Raw genomic sequence first — 18,447 nt, forward strand, 5'->3', positions numbered from 1 at the left:
GTGGATTCTCCAAAAGACGTGGATTCCTTATCCCTGGAAGTGTTCGGGGCCAGGTTGGACAGGATTTGAGAGAAACCTGGTCTAGTGGAAGGTGTCCCTGCCCATGGCAAGAGGGTTGGAACGAGATGATCCTGAATGTCCCTTCCAACCCAAACCTTCTAGGATTCCATGAAAAAGAAGTTTTTTGTGCATCTTTGCTTTGTTCTCTTTATCACCACTACACGAGGCAAGCCAGGCTGTGATTCAAGGGCAGGCGGCAGATCTGACGGTTTTCAAAGCAGAAGTTACATGGGGAGAATTGCAGCCAGACTGTCTGTCTGAGCATGGTGTGGGAGAGAGAAAAAAGCCAGACGGTGGGAGATAAAGAATGAGGCTGATGAGCTTAGAAAGGAAAATAATGAACTGAAGGCCAAGCAGGGCTAGAAGAGTTGAATCTGGAAGACAGCAAAGCTGTTGGTGTGATGGCTGACTTAGACCCAGGAGCAGGACCCTGATCAAGCCCTCGCTCTGATTTTTCAAGCTGCAATATCCAGGCAGCATTTAACAGGGAATGGGGCCTGTCTCAGAGAAGGAAACTCGCCTCCGTGTGCCAAGGATCATCCCCAAGGACAGTAACTGCAAATTTGTGTCAAGGCTGTGTGGCAGAGTGCCTGGTGCACACCTTGTAAAGATGACAGGCTAGGCATGTTCAGCCTGGAGAAAAGAAGGCTCTGGGAAGTCCTTGGGAGTCCTTTCCAGTGCCTAAAGGGGCTCTGATAGAGCCAAAAAGGGATTATTTACAAGGGTATGCAGTGACAGGACAAGGAGCAGTGGTTTTAAACTGCCAGAGGGCAGGGTTAGATGGGATATTGGGAAGGAATTCATCCCTCTGAGGGTAGGGAGGCCCTGGCACAGGTTGCCCAGAGAAGCTGTGGCTGCACCGTCCCTGCAAGTGTCCAAGGCCAGGCTGAGCAACCTGGTTTAGTGGAAGGTGTCCCTGTTCGTGGCAGGGGTTAGGAATGAGATGGTCTTTAATGTCCCTTCCAACCCAAACCATTCTGGGATTCCACAGAAGGAAGTAGAAGAAAAGCCATAGCAGAAGCTGGTGTTTTGTAATAGTGACTGTAAAGTAGGAGAGAGGAGAAATGAAGAATTAAAGTGAAGATCTAGATTAAGCTTCATCCTTGACAACTTCTGTACAGACAAGTCTGTCTTGCCAAGGTCAGGATGAACCTTTTTAGCTTCCCACATCCCTGCTATCTACTCATGAAAGGCAAAAGGAATTCTTTATCGGGCTCTGCTTTCGTGGCAGTGGAGGACACAGATGGAGACAACTCGCCCTCTGGTGGGTGAAGACATAACCTGCAGAAGGTTATGTCTCTTGGTCTGCGTGGTATATTAAGAAATAATAATTAAAATTACTGGTTATTGGAAGGAAAAACAGAAGGCATTCTATAGGTTTTAAGTTCTGAAATTCAGATAAAATTGATGAATTATGTATGTGATCACACACAAGCCTCCCAGATAAGGTTGATGAGTTGAGGATCTGGAGCTGTATGACAGAAAGGGATCAGAAAATCAACAAAACACCATGATGGAAAAATCCCTAAAACTGTGATCCCTAAATCTGGAGAGTCAGTGTGCTAGGGTGTCTCTCTGGAGTGTGTGTAGAGAACATCAGTAGTCTGAGGATTGGGCATGACGAGGCAAAGACCTGGGTGCATCTGCAGGGCCATGATCTGGTTGGGATCAGGAAGGTATGGTGGGATGGCTCCCACGACCCAAGTGTTGCAATGGAGGGATACAGACAAGCCAAAAAGGTGAGGAGAGGGAGCTGCCCTTTAGTGAGAGAACAGCTGGAGTGCCTGGAATTCTGTGTGGATGATGAGCCAACTGAGAGCTTACAGGGGAAGGGTTCAAGGGATAACCAGTTTGGGTGACGTTGTACTGGGCCTCTTTGCAGGCCCTGCTCCTCGCAGGAGACTTCAGCCACCCTGATACCTGCTGGGAGGACAAGTTAAAAGGGATGGAGCATCTCCTCTAAGAGGAAATGCCAAGACAATTGGGATTGTTCATCCTGGAGAAGAGAAGGCTTTGGGGTAACCTAACTGCAGTCTTCCAGTACCTGAAGAGAGCCTACAGGAAAGATGGAGAGGGACTATTTACAAAAACATGTTGTGACAGGACAAAGGGGAATGGCTTCAGTGTGAAGCCAGTGAGTAGATTTAGATTGGATATTAGGAAGAAATTATTTAGTATGGAGTTGGTGAGGCCCTGGCACTGGTTGTCCAGAGAAGCTGTGGATGCCCTGTCCATGGAAACACTCAAGGTCAAGTTGGATGGAGCCCCGAGAAACCTGGTTTAGTGGAAGGTGTCCCTTGCCATGGCAGGGGTTGGAATGAGTTGATCTTTAAGGTCTCTTCCAACCCAAACCCTTCTATGATTCCCTGATTCGCAGCCCAGGAGGCTTCTAGAGTGTGGTGCTAGTAACTCCTTCCTCCAAGTGAGGGAGCAGCCAACAAGAAGAGGTGCTTTGCTGAACATCAGACTCACCAGCCATGTTTCGCTGGAAATGTGGGGGTCAAAAGCAGAGCTGGCTGGTGGAGTTCAGAATCCTGAAGAAAGGGAGAAGGGTAAAGATCAAACACTAGACTTCACACTTTGGCCTCTTCAAAGGCCTCTCTCTGCTTGGTAGAGTGCCCTGGGATAAGGAGGCCTGGGAGGAGTCATCTCCAAGCTCAAGAACAGTCCATTCCAATGAGCAGGAAGCTGGGCAAAAATGCCAGCAGGCCTGCATGAAACAGGGAGCTCCTGGAAAAACTCAAAACACAGCAGTAGTAGAGAGAAGGTGAAAGCAAGGACACGGATGGAAAAGAATACAGACATTATCTGAGTGTGCAGGGATAAGGAAAGGCAACAGACATTATTTGAGTGTGCAGGGATAAGGAAAGGCAAAGTCCAACTCGAATCTGTTCAGGAATGTCAAAGACAACCAGAAGGGTTTCTATAGGGTGACAAAAAGGAGAGTAGGGCAAATGTTGTGGGCCCATTGCTCAGTAAGATGGAGCTGGCTACAGAGAATATGGAAAAGCCTTCTTCACCTCAGTTTTTACCAGCAAGATCAGCCTTCAGGAATCCCTGGTCCCTGAGAGCAGGGGGAAGGGCTGGAGCAAGGAATCTGTACCTTGCTGGAAGAGGATCAGGTCAGGCAATATTTAAAAGATTTTATAGGTGTATATAAATCCCTGAAGGGAGGGTGCAAAGTGGACAGGGCGAGGCTCTGTGCTGGATCCCAGGACCAGAGGGCACAGGCACACACACTGGAACACAAGAGATTCCTCTGAACATCAGGAAACACTTTTTTTACTGTGAGGGTGGCTGAGCACTGGCACAGGTTGCCCAGAGAAGTGATCACCATCCTCTTGGAGATATTCAGAATTCATCTAGACATGGACCTGGGCAACCAGCTCTGAGTGGCCCTGCTTGAGCTGAGGGTTGGACCAAGTGACCCCCAGAAATCTTTTCCAAACTCAACCCTTCTGTGATTGCGGATGATGAACTAAAATTTCTCTAATCAGTGTCAGGGCAACAGTTCTGCACTTCCCTTGTGGAAAGGGAATGAAATCCAATAGGTTTCGTGAAACCTTGGGAGTGCTTTGAGACGCACAGATAAAACCACACCTTATTTATTCATTATTGTAATTGTTATCTCTCTGTAATGATCATCCCTATTTTTTTCTAATGACTCATAACCTTCTGTAGTTGTGCAGTTGTGCATTTGGGAATTTCACACCACACCAATTTTTTTGTTTTCATAGATTTTTTTTTTCCAGTAAAGTTTTTAAATAAAGATCAGTACAGTACAAAGCTTAAAATATTGTCAATTTTTTCAACAATACAAAGTCAGCAGGTGGGAGTTGGGAAGGGGGTGGTTAATAAGTTACACTTATATCCTTCCCTCTTTCCCAAAGGAAAAAAATAATACAAACTCTTTTGTACTTCTGTTTAATAAGAACAGCACTTAAAAATAATCTTGTCAGTAAAAGATGTAAATTGCAAGGCACATGAGGAACCTGTCCTTGCCTTGTTACACAAATTAGGCATAAATAAGGCACCTGTCTCCATCCTCCCCTCCTGCTCTTGTACACTGAGCAAATCCTGTCAGTGGGAATTGGCTGTTAAGAGCAACCATGGACCATGGAGCAGACAGCAAAGAGGCTGCCCTTGATCCTCAGGTTCCTTCAGGATTAATCCCCAAAAGAAATAGCACAAGGCACATTGGGATGAATTCTCAGGAGCTGTCCTGGTTTGCAAGACCTGAAGGAACCCTACCTCAGGACCAGAGGTTCCTGAGGGAGAGGACTGTGACCTCAGGGATCCCTGAGGGATCTCAGGTGTGATCAACCTTTGGTGGTCAGATCTTCACCAAGCCTGGCCACTGGTACATTCTTCCCAGGCATGCCTCCTTAGGAACGCCAGGATGGAGGAGACCTGCTCCAAGCAGTGAGTCCAAGGAGAAGGTCCTGGGGGGCTCAGACAAGCTGAGCATTTATCACAGCGGCACTTTGGCTTTTTCCAGATCCAGCTCTGGTGTCCTCTGGACCACTGGCAAAGCTTCCACAGCCACTTCCCAGCTGAGACTGCAGCATGTGGAGTCTGCCAGGAAGGCAGCCAGGTGCATAAGGCACAAAGGATGGAGTCTGGGGATGAAGGAAAGAAAGAAGCTGGTTGGAGGAAGAGGAGGATGGAGACAGGGAAGAAGGAAGCTCCAGTGTCGGTGAGCCCCTTGTGACACAAGGGCGCATCCTCACAGCAGCACAGACCTGTATTGTAGATCCCTGCTCACTCCACCCATCATCGTAACCAGGAGGTCAGCTCCAGGCGGGAGTGCAGGCCCACGCGGAGATGGGCGCAGCTTCACCTGAGGGGAAATGTGGGAGTGTGCAAAAACACCTCCACTGTCACACCACTGCTCCACGGTCCACTTCTGCTTAGCCAGGGAGGAGAAGATATGACCACAAGTACCTTGGAAGAGCAACATGGGCTCCTCTCCTTGTCCCTGAATGAGATGGAATTACCGTACTCGCCCTCTTTCAACAAGGGCAGGGCATGTCATCTGTGTTCAAACCCTCAGAGAAGGGGACACCCGGGTGATCCCTTCCTTTAGTACCAGTATAACTCCAGGTAGCAGCAGAGCAGGCTTGCTATTACCAGCCATGCCCAATCCTTCTCCATTTTATCCCAGAAATGAGCTCTGGACCAGCCTGATTTACCTCTGTTTCTGCACAGGAACCCACTGATACCATCCAGCCAGTTCCACATCCAGTGCCTTGCTCTCCCTTACCTACCACAAAACCAAGGCAAATTAGGCTATGAGAAAAAGCTGCTTGCACTGGAAGCCTTTTCTCAGACTGGGAGGAGACCCACAAACAAAGCCAGAGGCCATGGAGGGAGCAGTCCTCAGTGCGGCTGAGTGAGCTGAGCAGCCAGCTGCCATGCAAGGAGGAACTGCTGCTGGCCTCCACTCCAGCCCTTCCCTGCCAGCAGCTGCATTGTCCGAGTGAGATGGCTCAGAATTAAAACCAGCCAAAAATTACTGACATTTTTTCAGTAGGATTGGTTTCCCAAAGGTCCCTCTCCCAGCACTGGCTCACTCTGTGGTGAGATGAACTTCTGTGCATGGGAAGAGGTTTAATGAGGTGCAAGTGGGACCACGCCTGCTTGGCATCTCCCCTGAGGCAGATTTTCTACTAGGTCAGCATGGCTGTACCATCAAATAACCCTACAAAATTAAGTAATTAATTTCTAAGCTGAGGCCAGGACTGAGGAGAAAGGGTGGACCTGATGACCTCCTGAAGGCTTTCCTATGACTTCTTCTCCTATACTCCATAATTACTTCCCTGTCCTTTTGTATTTAATTTTCTATAGGGCCATGAGTTCCAAATGTACCTACTAAACACAGGACTAGCAAAGTACCAATCTACAGATCTGTTTTCCACCACCTATTAACAAATCTGTTGTCCAGCCCACCTTGCTCCTGCAGCAGGACAGCACTGTTTCCTTCAGGTTAATCTTAACCCAGCTAGGAGGCTCTGCAGATATAAATTCTAAGGCAAGGCCTTTCTGGATAACAAATCCCATGCGCATGCATGGAACATGAACACACACGCACACCTCAAGAGCTGAAACACAGATGAAGTGCAGAAATCAGTGCTTGTCCTCACCAACCATATCCCCAACCCAACACTCTGCCTGCTCAGAACCAGCAATCACAATTCATTTGCCTGCCCTTGGGCTCAGTGAGACAAATCCGTGGCTGGGATAGATCCCATGGATTCCTTGGTTTTAGCAAGGATTTAAACCTCCTTGGTGGCTCCGTTTTCAATATTCCCCCAAGGCAAGCACAGAATACGTTCTTCTAGTGGGGGACACAGTAATCCAGCCTTTGTTACCTTGGATAGGAGTGACCCATGGACATTAAGTGACCCTGACCGCTATCTTTGCCACTCCACACAGGAATCACCAAGTCCCAAGGACAAACCCATCCCGAGGCTGTGCAGGACCCTGATGTTGTCACCCTGCTCCTGCCTTTTGCTGTTCCACCTTCATCTAATACTGATAAAAACATGCCAGAATCACAGCCCCACAGGTCACAGAACAGCAATTCTGCAGCTTCAAGGTCAGCTTTCCCACAATGCTCACCAAGGACACAAAGCACCATTAAGAGAGGAATAAAGACTTCCTTCACCTTCACACCTTTTGGCTGTGACCACAGTAGTGCTGTTGGAGGAGCAGAGCCTTTCCTGTATCAAACAGATCCCATCCAAGTTATTCCACGTTTCATGGACATTGCTAGAGGTTGGTCAGACTCCCTAGACAGATGACACAGACCCAGTTTGTCTCAGTGGACCCGAGGTCACGCCAGGATCTCCAAAGATGTTTTCCCAGAGCTATCTAAGTGATCTGGCATTGACACACTTGACAAGGGGAGCGCAGAGAGAACCTGGCTGGAACAGGAAAAGGATTCTAGCAGCCACGGTGCCACATGTGCCCTCACACATGAACCCTAGAAACACAGACTTCCCAAAACCTTCCTACTGCCTTTGATAGGAACAGTTCTCACACAGATATGGCAAAACCCTGAGAGGTCATCACATCCAGCTGTGGTCCTCATGGTGTTGTGAGCCCCGGCACACCCTTCCGCAGTCCCACAGCCTCCAGGCTGCCCTCCCTGACCTTCAGCAAGGTCTCACCCACAGCTCTACCACAATGAACAAGGAACCTCTGCCTATTTCAGCATCCTTGGTTCAGTGACTTGTTCTAGCTTAAAACACTCCATGTCCCCCCCCGGATGGCAACAGGCAATCCCTGCTGTGAAAATGCATCCAGCATGAAGTGTCCAGCCCTCCATCTGAATCCAGGGTCCTGGTTAGTCACGGTGTGTTAGGCAAGTAAGACAGTCACGTCTCTAGTATGTTATGCCCTTTTTCTTGATTTTCTCTGGTGATGTCATGCCTGTCATGTCCGTGACTCTCAGGAGTCCTTTTTAGCCAGGCTGGCCTTGATCCTGCATCGCAGGATGTAAGCTGTGATGGCACTACAGGCCACCAAGCCAAAAAAAGAGATGCAGGAGAGATAAACAGTGAAAGGCCCGTGTCTCTTCAGGAAAATCTCCTGCCTGTTCTTGTAATCCAAAAGAATAGCCTCCAGCTGTGACAGGGTGCAGATGGCCAGGAAGGTGTGGAAGATCTGATGGGCATGGCCAACAATATCACAGGAGCCAGGGAAGTATTTCTCAGGTACAGGGCAGGAAAAGAAATAAGCACTGATAAGGAAAAACAGTATCTGGTAAGTGTGGTACCAAGCAGCATCCTCCTCACAGCCCCCCAGGTGACACACAACCACCCGGTGAGCCACGGGACTGATATCCAGGATGAAAGCCAGCCCTGCTGGGATCACCTGGCACATCTTCCTCATGATGGGGTAAGGCCGTCGGTACCGGTATTTGGCGTAGCAGCAGCCGGCACAGGACAACCAGCCGCAGAAAGCTGCTGCTGGCAGGAAGAAAAGCCAGAACTTGTCATACCAGGCTTGGTCAGAGCTGTAGTAGAAATGAGCCAGGGCACTGCCATACTGGTAGATGCTGACTCCAACATAGTCTACAAAGTAGAAGGTGTAGTGGTACAGCTCTGACTTGGACTGCAGCAGGTGTGCCAAGAGGCTGCAGGTCAGGTAGGTGACAGAGGAGAGGACAAAGATGAGCAACGGCAAGGACCATGCATCCACAGGCAACTGCTCGGCCTCCACAAACGTCTTGAACCTCAGCAGCACGGCCAGAGCGGCCAGGAGATGCGTCCACACGTTGACCACCTCATTGTGTTTCTGGAAGAGGCTGAGGAAGTAGTAGCGCCAGTCCTGGCCGGTGGGGCGGTACCCGCTGTGGATGTAGGGCTCGCGGAAGAGCTGTGGCACCTCGCACTCCTTCACCGTGCAGGGCATCTTGGGAAGGCCGTCCTCCAGCAGCCGGGGCAGCCGGCTGAGGTGCTGCCCGCTGAGGGACAGCGTGCTGAGCCGCTCCAGAATGGCTGTCATCCTTCAGCCCCACACCAGGGAATGTCGTCTTCCTGCCCTGTGGGGATGGGAGAAAGAGGAAATGTTAATGGTGGTGCACCGGGGAGAAGAGCATGCTGCCATTCCCAGTGGGATTAACCATGGCACCATGGAGATGCTGGGCCTTAGAGCAGCTACCAGTGCCTAAAGGGGCTCCAGGAGAGTTGCAGAGGGACTTGGGGCAAGGGCCTGGAAGGACAGGACATGGAGCAATGGCTTCCCACTGCCAGAGGGCAGGGATAGATGGGATATTGGGAAGGAATTTTTCCCTGTGAGGGTGGTGAGGCCCTGGCACAAGTTGCCCAGAGAAACTGTGGCTGCCCCTGGATCCCTGGAAGTGTCCAAGGCCAGGTTGGATGGGGCTTGGAGCAACCTGGGATAGTGGAAGGTGTCCCTGCCCATAGCAGGGTGTTGGGTCAAGATGGTCTTTCGGGCCCCTTCTAACCCAAACCATTCTATGACTCTATGAATATTGTTGAGTTTAGGGGTACCAGATCTCCTGAGGAGTTAGAGAAGGGACTGAGAGAGTTCCAGATTCCCTGGGGTATCTGTTCCCTGACCTAAATTCAGCACAGAGGGGGATGGCAGAGCTATGTCCCTGCAGGTCAGCCTGCTTTAGATGGGCACGGCAATGTCACAAGCCTGCCCTTCCTCCCCACTTCCTCAGGCACTCAGCTTGGAGCATGTTCAGGAGCCACAAGCTGCCAACAAGGGGCTGCAGGAAGCAGTTAGTTGGCAAGAAAGCATCTGATGATTTATGAAGGTGATTTTCCACCCCTTCCCCCAGAACAAAATGCTCAGGGACAAAAGTGGGATATAAATTACTCATCTAAGGGATAAACAGCTTGTCCGCACATGAGTTAAGAGGGTCCCAACCAAATCATGGAGGTTGCAAAGAAACTCAACCTTCCCTGCCACACAACTTGCCCATGGGTTACTGTAGTGAGTATGGCAGAGGGAGAAGTGGAGAAATCCACCATCCCAAACCTGCAGCCCTTATCCCTCCGCAAATATGCATCAGGACTGAGAGGGACTGAAGAAATTAGAGGTTTCACATCCAAGCTGGCTGCAGTTTGGGTACAGCATCAGAGCTTTGGGAGCATCCATGGAGCCAATGCTGAGGGACTGCCAGAGAAGTCCCTGGATGCTCAGAGCAGCCAAACCCAGTGCTGGGCACTCCTCTGCCTGCTCTGCTCCTTAGTAACCTCCAGACTTGCTAAGCTCTGGCTGGCACGATTCAGATTCAGGGCACAGCAGGATCCTAATGTGTGGAGAACAACTCTTGGCATTAAATTAATTCCCAATACCCCCTGTTTCCCAATAACCTAGATATCTCTCTTCCCTGCTGGTGTTTGTGTCATACAAAATAGAGGAGAATTCATCACAAATGCCCATGTTAATCTGAAATTGGTGCTGATGGGGCCCCACCAGACTCTGCAGGGCTGTGGTTACTCCTGTGAAACCAACACACACAGGTTTGCAGGAGCAGAATCTGTCTCCTCAGCTTACATGCACACAACTGGAGGTGCAGGCGATGGAGGTAGCCAAAAAAAAAAAAAAAAAAAAAAAGGAAACACAAGTATGTATTTTTCCTGAGTGTGGAAAACAGCCATTTTTCTCCTGTTACATGAGATACCAGCTGTGTCCAGTGGTGAGACACCACCAGTTTGTGTGGGCACCTGATCTAGTGAAGGTGTCCCTGCCTGTGGCAGGGGACTGGAACTAAAAGAGCTTTAAGATGCCTTCCAACCCAAACCAGTCTGTGATTCTGTGATGGGAGACCCCTGCTAGGCTGTGACACAGAGGACAGGACAGTGTTAAACACCATGAGAGAGTTTCTGAATGCAAGGAGGTGGGACCTGGCAGTCCCAGGGTGAGAGAGCACAAAGAGCAAAGTCAGAGCAGACTCTCAACCAGGCAGCAAGTCTCACTTCCTGTAGAAACCCAAAGCATCTGATAAGAAACAAAATATTTCCATGTTGCTTCTGTATTCTAGCAGAAGGGAGCTGTCATAATTAGGTTTCATTTTCTAGAAAATTCTTTCTGCCCTACACTGCCTTGGCTTTCTCCCTTAGCATCTCTCAAAGCTGGAGTTTTTTTTCCTCTGTTTGCCACAGGGGATTTTGTCTGCTGTGTTTGATGGAGCTGCCTTAGCCACAGAAGGCAAAATGGACCCTGGAAATGCTATTTTAGTTTCACAGATGTGTAATGCTGAAGAGAGCACAGTTGCTGAGGAGTTAATGTTGTGCACACTCATAAAGACTGTTTCTCTCCTAAGGGTCTGCAGGGTCCTGATCTATGATGGGACATGCAGTTCATGCAGCAGGTGGTGTATCCCTGTGGAGTTACATGTCAAAATTTAGGGAGGTGAGGCAAAATTTGACTTTGGGGCAGTCTTATAAGGGCAAGGTGTGAACAGGAGACAACACTCACTCTGCCCTGTTCCAGTGTACAGCTTCTTGTAGCTAGTGGAGTTCATTCATAAATCATGGAATTGTGGAGTGCTTGGGGATGGAAGGGATGTTAAAGATCACCTCATTCCAACCTCCTGCCATGGGCAGGGACACCTTCCACAATCCCAGGTTGCTCCAAGCCCCATCAAACCTTGGACACTTCCAGGGATGGAGCAACCGCAGCTTCTCTGAGTAATCTATGCCATGGCCTTACCACCCTCACGGGGAAGAATTTTTCCTGCCCATGGCAGAGAAGTTGGAACAATATGATCTTTCTAACCCAGACCATTCTGAGATTCTATGATTCAATGATCATGATGGTAAGGCAGAAGAAGAAAGGACAATGCTGAAGTTCGTTACATCCTGGAGAATACAGAATAATGCCAGAGTGAACCCCAGCAGAAGAGGAACTGAAAACTTCCAAGGGGGCACAGCTGCAAGCATAGGCCAAAAGGGCACAGACCTGCAGAGAGCAGAGTTGGTGCTGATCTCCTGTGGAGAAACCTGCTGAAAACTGCACATAAAGAGCAAAGGCAACACATGGGAGGGTGGCAATTGAGCCTGGAAATGGGAATGCATGGGAATGCATGGGAATGCAGTCCATGGCCTGCCTGCTTTGCATGCTGACAAGGGTGTGAGAGAGAGAGGCAGCTTCTGTCCCAGGCACAGCCTGGCTCCGGCTTGCACCACTCGTACTCATGCCAGGATTTTGCCAAGATCTCTCATCCCCAGAGCTCAGTGCCTGCAGCTAGCATCGCCTCAGAGAGCCTGGGCACTGCACATCTCCCTGACAGCACAGATTATTCCAGGCAGGCTTTCAGAGCTGGAAAATGCCAGTTTTAAACAGGCTGTGAGGGGCAGAGATTTTCAAAACAGTAGTCCGAAATCACAGGAAACACATCTGATACTGGACTGAACGGTGCTAAATCAGGAACCTGGTACCCTGCTTATTTCAAACCTTGTGATAGGAGTGAGTGAGAACAAGTTGGCAGCTTCCAGTGATCATGTGATGGGACAAAGTGACGAGCAATTAACGTTAGAAAAGAGAGAGAGAAAAAAAAAAAAACCCCAACAACAAAAAACACCAACCCAGAAACCCAAGGTCAGCACTGGCTGTTTCACTTTCACAGAGCCCCTATTCTTTTCTCTTCACGGGGGCGTAGGAGCAGCTGAAAGCCACATTCATCGGCGGGGTGTCTCGTTGAGATTCCGTCCTCACTCCCATCTCCGGGGGATTCAGTTATTTTGGCTGCTCCCAATTAACAGCAACCAAGTATCGTTTGTTCAGGGAGGGAGCTGCAAGGCGTGAAGGAGGGCGTGGATGATGGCCAGGCTGGATCATGACATCCACAATAAAAACTCCCAGCACAGGAGGAGAACGATCCTGTTCCAATTTTTCTCTCTCTTCTGAAGAGGGTAATTGGAAACCCAAGCTTTTTCCCAGCTCTTTTGCTTTTTGGTCACAGTCTGATGGAAGGGTTTGAATGAGAAAATTTCCTACAGAGTACAGTCGATTTTCCCACCAGTCTGGCCCCCGAGTTCACTGTCTGGAATTGAGGCTGGACCAGTGTGATAGATTTGCCTGCAGGGTGCTATTCAGGCATCAGAGGTTTACACAGGTTTCCAAAAAGGCAATAATTCCTGGTAAACAAAGCAGGGAGGACTGGGGGTACTCAGCTTTGGGGAAATCTTTAATTAATGCATGGCATTTAAAATAGGAAAAAAAGGAAAGAAGTTAGTGGTTGTGGACAGCATGAAAATGACAGCAAGTGGCCAACAGACTGGTTTGGAGAGCTGCAGGTGATTAATGCCTGAATTCCTCTCTTCTGGCAGTTGAGCGAAAGTCCATGGGGGGGACTCCAGGTCATTTTGAAGCTTTTGGGGTTTTATTATGACCCATTCCTACATGGGGTTAACTTTGGTGTCACAGCTGCTAGTGCACCAGGATGGCAGGGAGCAGTTCAACTCTGGAAGAGGCTGCACCAGGGCTGCACCCAGCTCAGATGCACTGGATAAGCCCCATCCCAAACCCTGTTGTCTGAAGGCTGGTCCTTCCTGAGCACAAAGATCTCCTTCTGTAATTAAACCATTCTGAAGGGCTGAAGAAAACTTTGAAAGACCATCCTGGGAGCACAATGCCAGCTCCTCCATCCTATTCTTGCCCTGTGTTTTGGAAAGGCCCCTCCAGAGCTGAGAAAATAAGAGACCGTGGATTGGCTCAAGAAACAGTTCCTGTGCAGTCTTGGTATTACCTGCTTCCTTCTGCCACAGATTCAGGTGCCAACATTGCTCCAGACTGCAGCAGCTCAGATCTCTTCTGTGGGGAGTTACTGGGATTTACATGGGATTTACAGGTTCCCCAGAGAAGCTGTGGCTGCCCCTGGATCTCTGGAAGTGTCTAAGGCCAGGTTGGACAGGGCTTGGAGCAACCTGGGATAGGGGAAGGTGTCCCTGCCATGGCAGGGGGGTTAAACTGGTAAGCCTTAATGTCCCTCCCAACCCAAACCACTCTGTGATTCCATAATTTAATGGTTTGTGCCAGGGAACAGCCCTGCCAGGGCAGTCAGCAGGGTATGAAAGACTTATCTACACTCCGGCATCAAAGAAGTGGAAATCCCCACAACCAGAGAGGGGCCAGGTAGGTGCTTGGGGCTTCTCTAAACTGGGCTTACATTTCCTCATCTAGGAAATAGGGATATCAGTCCTCATCTGCCTGATGGAAACGAGATATCACGCTCCTAATGCACTGGGCAATGCTGGGACTACTTAACTGCATTGCACAGAAGATTTTATTTCCCTCAAGGCACTTAGGTACCCTGTTAGATCTACATCAGCCCAAGTCCCGTTACTCCTCCAACAGGGACCTGCACAGGTTGGGATGCTCTGGAAGGGAAAGGTGGTGCCATGTGATTTAATGAAGGGCATGACTTAAAACAACCTGATCTCTTCAGAAAAAAAGGTCAAAATAACCTCGTGGTAAATTTAAAATTAAAGAAGATGGCTCAAACTCTCCCCTTCTCTATACACAGACACACACATTGTGCAGCCCAAGCAGGGTTTATCCAAGCTTGTATCCCTCAGGAAACGAACGTCCCGTGATGCTGGGAGATGAGCCATGAAAGCCAGCGGGAGGTGGCAGGATCCCCCGCGGAAGCCACGGCAGTGTCAGCTCCCCTGCAATCCCTGGCCTGGCAGTGAGCTGGGCCAGCAGCCAGCTCAGCTGTGCTGGGCAGCAAGTGCCTCTTGACATGGGCTCAGCATTGCCTGAGCTTTGGGATGGGGCCAGGGGATGAGAGCAGTGGAGCCAGCACAGGGAGTGCTCTGCTCGGAGGGCACAGAGCAAAAACAAAGCTGCTGACATATGCCACCTTCCTGCAGCAAAGCATCCCAACAAGGGGGGCACCCCTGAGGCCCTGTGGTGTTTGGGGGAGCAAAGCAGGAGAATGGAACCTCAAAGTTAGGAAAACAAAGGTTGGATGAGGCTGGTGGCTTTATTGTCAGAGTCCAAGGGTGATGTTCATTTTCACAATATCAGGTTCTCAGAGATCAGCTGGGCTGGCTTGGCCATTCCTGTGCTGCTGCACCCCTCAAATGAGTGGCCACACACAAACTGTCAGCCAAGAACAACTCCTGGACTGTGCTATCTCCCAAACCACGTTAGGGAATGGCACAGTTCTGGTTTGCTGTGATAGCACAGCTGCATGCCTAACCCAGTTAGATTCCTCATGCCTAACCCAGTTAGAGCTTGGTGATGCTGCTGATAACACAGCCAATAATGCCTGAAAAAAAAAAAAAAACCAAGCATCTGCAGCACCAGTTAATATTCACTAATTCTGCTCACACACCCTGGCTGAAAATTCCCTCCTCTCGTAAATCCACTCCCCCTGTATCAAAATTTGCTCAAGGGCAAGGTAATATTCTGCAGCTTTTCCTCCTGATCTTACCAATCCTTTGCTGTTTGTGCTTTCCTGATCCCTTCACGACTTTCTTTTTCCACACACAGCCAACACAGCACCTGATGCTTTGGGGCTGGATTTCAGGTGGCTGTGAAATCCCTGGATGAGTACACCAGGAATCAAACCACAGTCCCAAACTATAACCATCAGGCTGCTGAAGTGTCAGCATCCCCTGGGCATGGTTTTGGTCCTGCCACCCCACCAGTCCCTGCCTGCTGTATTCAGCCACGCAGGGATCACTAATGGGCTGGGACTGACCATTTCCAGAAACTGGAATTGTGCCAGCAAAGTGTCTGGGGTTTTCTCCCTGCACTGACTGAAAAAGGAGCCTGGCTTTGTCACAGTGGCATCCCACTTCCATCTCCTAAATTTCCTTCAGCACTAATCTTCCTTCAGTGCAGATTTAGAACTGGGAACTCCTGCTAGCACAGGGAAACCTTGACAAGCCAGCCAATCGCTCCCTGCTCAGATCCATCTGCTGATGGGACAACTCTGGAACCATCTGCCTAAGGGCAGAACAACCAAACCAAACTGGCCGTGTGCTCTTTGTGGGTTCAAATCATCCCCAAAAAACCTCTGGGCTGAGGCTGCTCAGCTTTGCTGTCATCCACAAAAGCCTCTTGCACAAAAACATCATTTTTTTTAAGGCTGTGGATTTTAGAGCTTTGGTCACTCGAAAAAAATGTATATAAATCATGCAGAGCCCTGCGGCTGCTGTGGGCAGAGAGGAGGCACTGCCAGGGAGAGACTGCAGCCCTGTGCCAACCCCGTGGAGCCATGAGCTCTCCTCTCCCCTGCACTAAAAGTCTTTGTCCCCATCCTGGACCTCGTCCCATTTAACCCCATGGCCTCTCCCAGCCAGGTTCTAGGTTTGCAGTGACAGAAGTGATGCCCTTCCTGGAGGCTACAAAGCTCCAAGGAAGAGACAGAGGGCAGATTTCCTCCACAAAAGGCTTGCAGGCTTTGCTGTATTCACTTGCTTAGAACCCTTCCCAATCCCAAGGATTTGGTGGGGCTTGGAGGGTGGGAAGGAGATGGGATCAAGCTTCCCCTCATTACCTGGAAGTGTCCAAGGCCAGGTTGGACAGGGCTTGGAGCAACCTGGTCTAGTAGAAGGTGTCCCTGTCCATGGCAGGGAGCTGGAACTGGACCACCTTTAATGTCCCTTCTAACCCAAACCATTCCTTGATGCTGTGCAGGATGAAGCTCATAAGGAATGGCATCTGTACAGCTGCAGCCTCCAGCAGCCTCCCTGGGTATTTATTCTTCTGAAATTTACTAATGATTGATTGTTTATACAATTAAAGGGCCACTAGTCTGACCCCAGAGCAGTGGTTACCCTGTAAACTGGCAGATGAAAAATTAAGCTGGTGCCTGACTCAAGAAGTGCAAGTAGCTGCAAGCTCATGCACGTGACCTGGTGGTGGCACCTCCCTTGTCCCCATCCTCACTGGCACGGCCATCCCTCCCTGCCATCCCTCCCTGCATCCACAGGGACACAGCTCTCGCTTGGCCACAGGCTGTGGCTGCAGCGTAAACAAATAAAAGCAATTAATGTCCAGGAAACAGAAAATCCTGCAGGGTGCAGGGCTGTTAACCCACACCTTCCCTAGCTGCGTGGGAGGGGATGTGCAACTGTGTGGTTTGGCCTGATGAGCCCTGAGTGGGTTTCTAGGAATTGTTTGCAGCACATATCACCATAGCACCTCAAGGCAGGAGCACAGTCTGCTGCTAGAATTCAGAATTCATGACTGCCCGTCCCCTCCCTGCCCTGGCAGAGGGCAGAAACAGACTTCAGACCCGCTGGATTCATCCTTTTTCATGACCTTTCCAGAACTTTGCTCTTTTTCAATGACTGCTGCCAGGGAAGCATTACACTCCTCATCCTAATCTGCAGCAAGCCATCCTAGAATCCCAAAATGTTTTGGGTTGAAAAAGACCTTAAAGCTCATCTCATCCCAACCCTTCTGCCATGGGCAGGGCACCTTCCACTAGACTAGGTTGCTCCAAGCCTCATCCCACCCAAAAATCCTCCAACTAGTGATATTTAAATCATTTCCCAGCTCTGAAGCCGTAATCCCACAACAAGTGCGCCTCTCCATCCCATTAAAATCCTGTGTGCCCCTGTGTATCTCCTTGGCACAGCTAATGGCATGCTCCATACCCAGCCCTGCTCATGCCAGGGAGGAATTGGTTTGGCATCAAAAAAAACAACTGTTAAACGTTTACCTGAACTTCTGTATCTATATATTTGTGTTTAAGAAAACAAGAACACTTTAAGACTGTCCACAATATTTCCCTCCCCGCCCCTGGGAAAAAAAAAAAAAAAAAAAAAAAAAAAAAAAAAAAAAAAAGTGAGATGCTTGTGGTGTTTTCAGCGAGGAAAAAATCCAGACGGGATATAGGGGGGACATGACCCCGAAGCGTCCTGGAGAAGATCAGCAGGGAGCAATCCTTCGGTGACCCTTTGGAGACGCGCCCCAGCTCGTGTCTGCGCAAGGAGCAGGCGGCAGCTCCAAGGCAAACACCGGGAGCTGGTTCTTCTCCCAGCTCACGGCTGAGCTATGCATCTCCTTCCCGTGGCCTCCAGAGCTCCCCGGGTGTCAAAGTCATTAAAGGAAAATCCGCCCTCAGCCATTTCAAACAAACACGGAGGAAAACCACTGCCCACCTCTCTCCTTCAGGAAGCCCTTGAGATTCCAGTATCGGGGGAATTTAAGGCAAAATCCATGTCTCCCTGCTCATCCCTGCCCTCCTTAAGCTCTTCCCCAGCACCCACCTGACCACTGGACCAACCCCGGCTGGATGAACCGCAACTGTGCGTGGCACAGAGGGAAAGATCCCGCATCCCTCCGCATGCCAGGGGTGTCTGCAAGCACCAGGCACGGCACACCGACCACCCCCCGCACCCATCCCGGCATCCCGCTTCCCCCGCAGGGAACGATGCTCCCGGCGCGGCGGGGAGGCAGGAGCGCTCCGGGAGCTCGCTGGGGACCCTCGGGTGTCGCGGGGGTAGAGGAGGGGACCGCAGGGAGGGGACGGCCCGCAGTGTCCGCTCTCAGTGCCTGCTCTCCATCTCCCGCACTCCATGTCCACACTCACCTCCCACTCTCAGTGGCCGCACTCATCCCCTGCACTCAGTCTCGGCTCTCCCGTCCCGCACTCACCGCTCTCGGTGCCCGCTCTCAGTGTCCCCTCGCTGTCCCCTCTGTGCCCGCTCTCCCCTCCCCTGTCCCGCTGCCGCCGCCGAGTCCCGGCGCCGCCGCCGCCTCCGGGAGCCCCCGCGGCCGCCCCGCGCATGCGCGCCCCGCCCCGCCCCGGGGTGGCCCCGCGGGCCGAGCCCAGCCCGGCCCAGCCCGGCCCAGCCCGGGCCGGACAAAGCGCGGCTCAAACCCGCGGCACCAGCCCGATCCCGTCACCCCAGGGCTGGGTGCGGGAGAGCCCAGTGA

General features: G+C 50.6%; 1 protein-coding gene across 2 annotated transcripts; it reads right to left on the minus strand.

Moving 5' to 3' along the window:
- Positions 1–3,848: 3,848 nt before the first annotated feature.
- Positions 3,849–18,289, minus strand: PAQR8 (progestin and adipoQ receptor family member 8). Of its 2 annotated transcripts, XR_010996917.1 has the most exons (3): positions 18,166–18,289; positions 4,349–8,608; positions 3,849–4,311 (listed from the first exon to the last, which is right to left on the minus strand). XR_010996917.1 is itself a non-coding variant. In XM_068183206.1 (2 exons), exon 2 carries the CDS (start codon positions 8,569–8,571, stop codon positions 7,513–7,515), a length of 1,059 nt encoding a protein of 352 aa, XP_068039307.1. In that variant the 5' UTR covers positions 8,572–8,608; positions 18,166–18,289; the 3' UTR covers positions 3,849–7,512. The 2 variants fall into 2 exon arrangements, 1 of the variants encoding a protein (XP_068039307.1); XM_068183206.1 differs by having other exon boundaries at positions 3,849–8,608.
- Between the last annotated feature and the right edge of the window lie 158 nt (positions 18,290–18,447).

This window comes from Anomalospiza imberbis, chromosome 3, assembly GCF_031753505.1.
Source record: "Anomalospiza imberbis isolate Cuckoo-Finch-1a 21T00152 chromosome 3, ASM3175350v1, whole genome shotgun sequence".
Classification (NCBI taxonomy): domain Eukaryota; kingdom Metazoa; phylum Chordata; class Aves; order Passeriformes; family Viduidae; genus Anomalospiza; species Anomalospiza imberbis.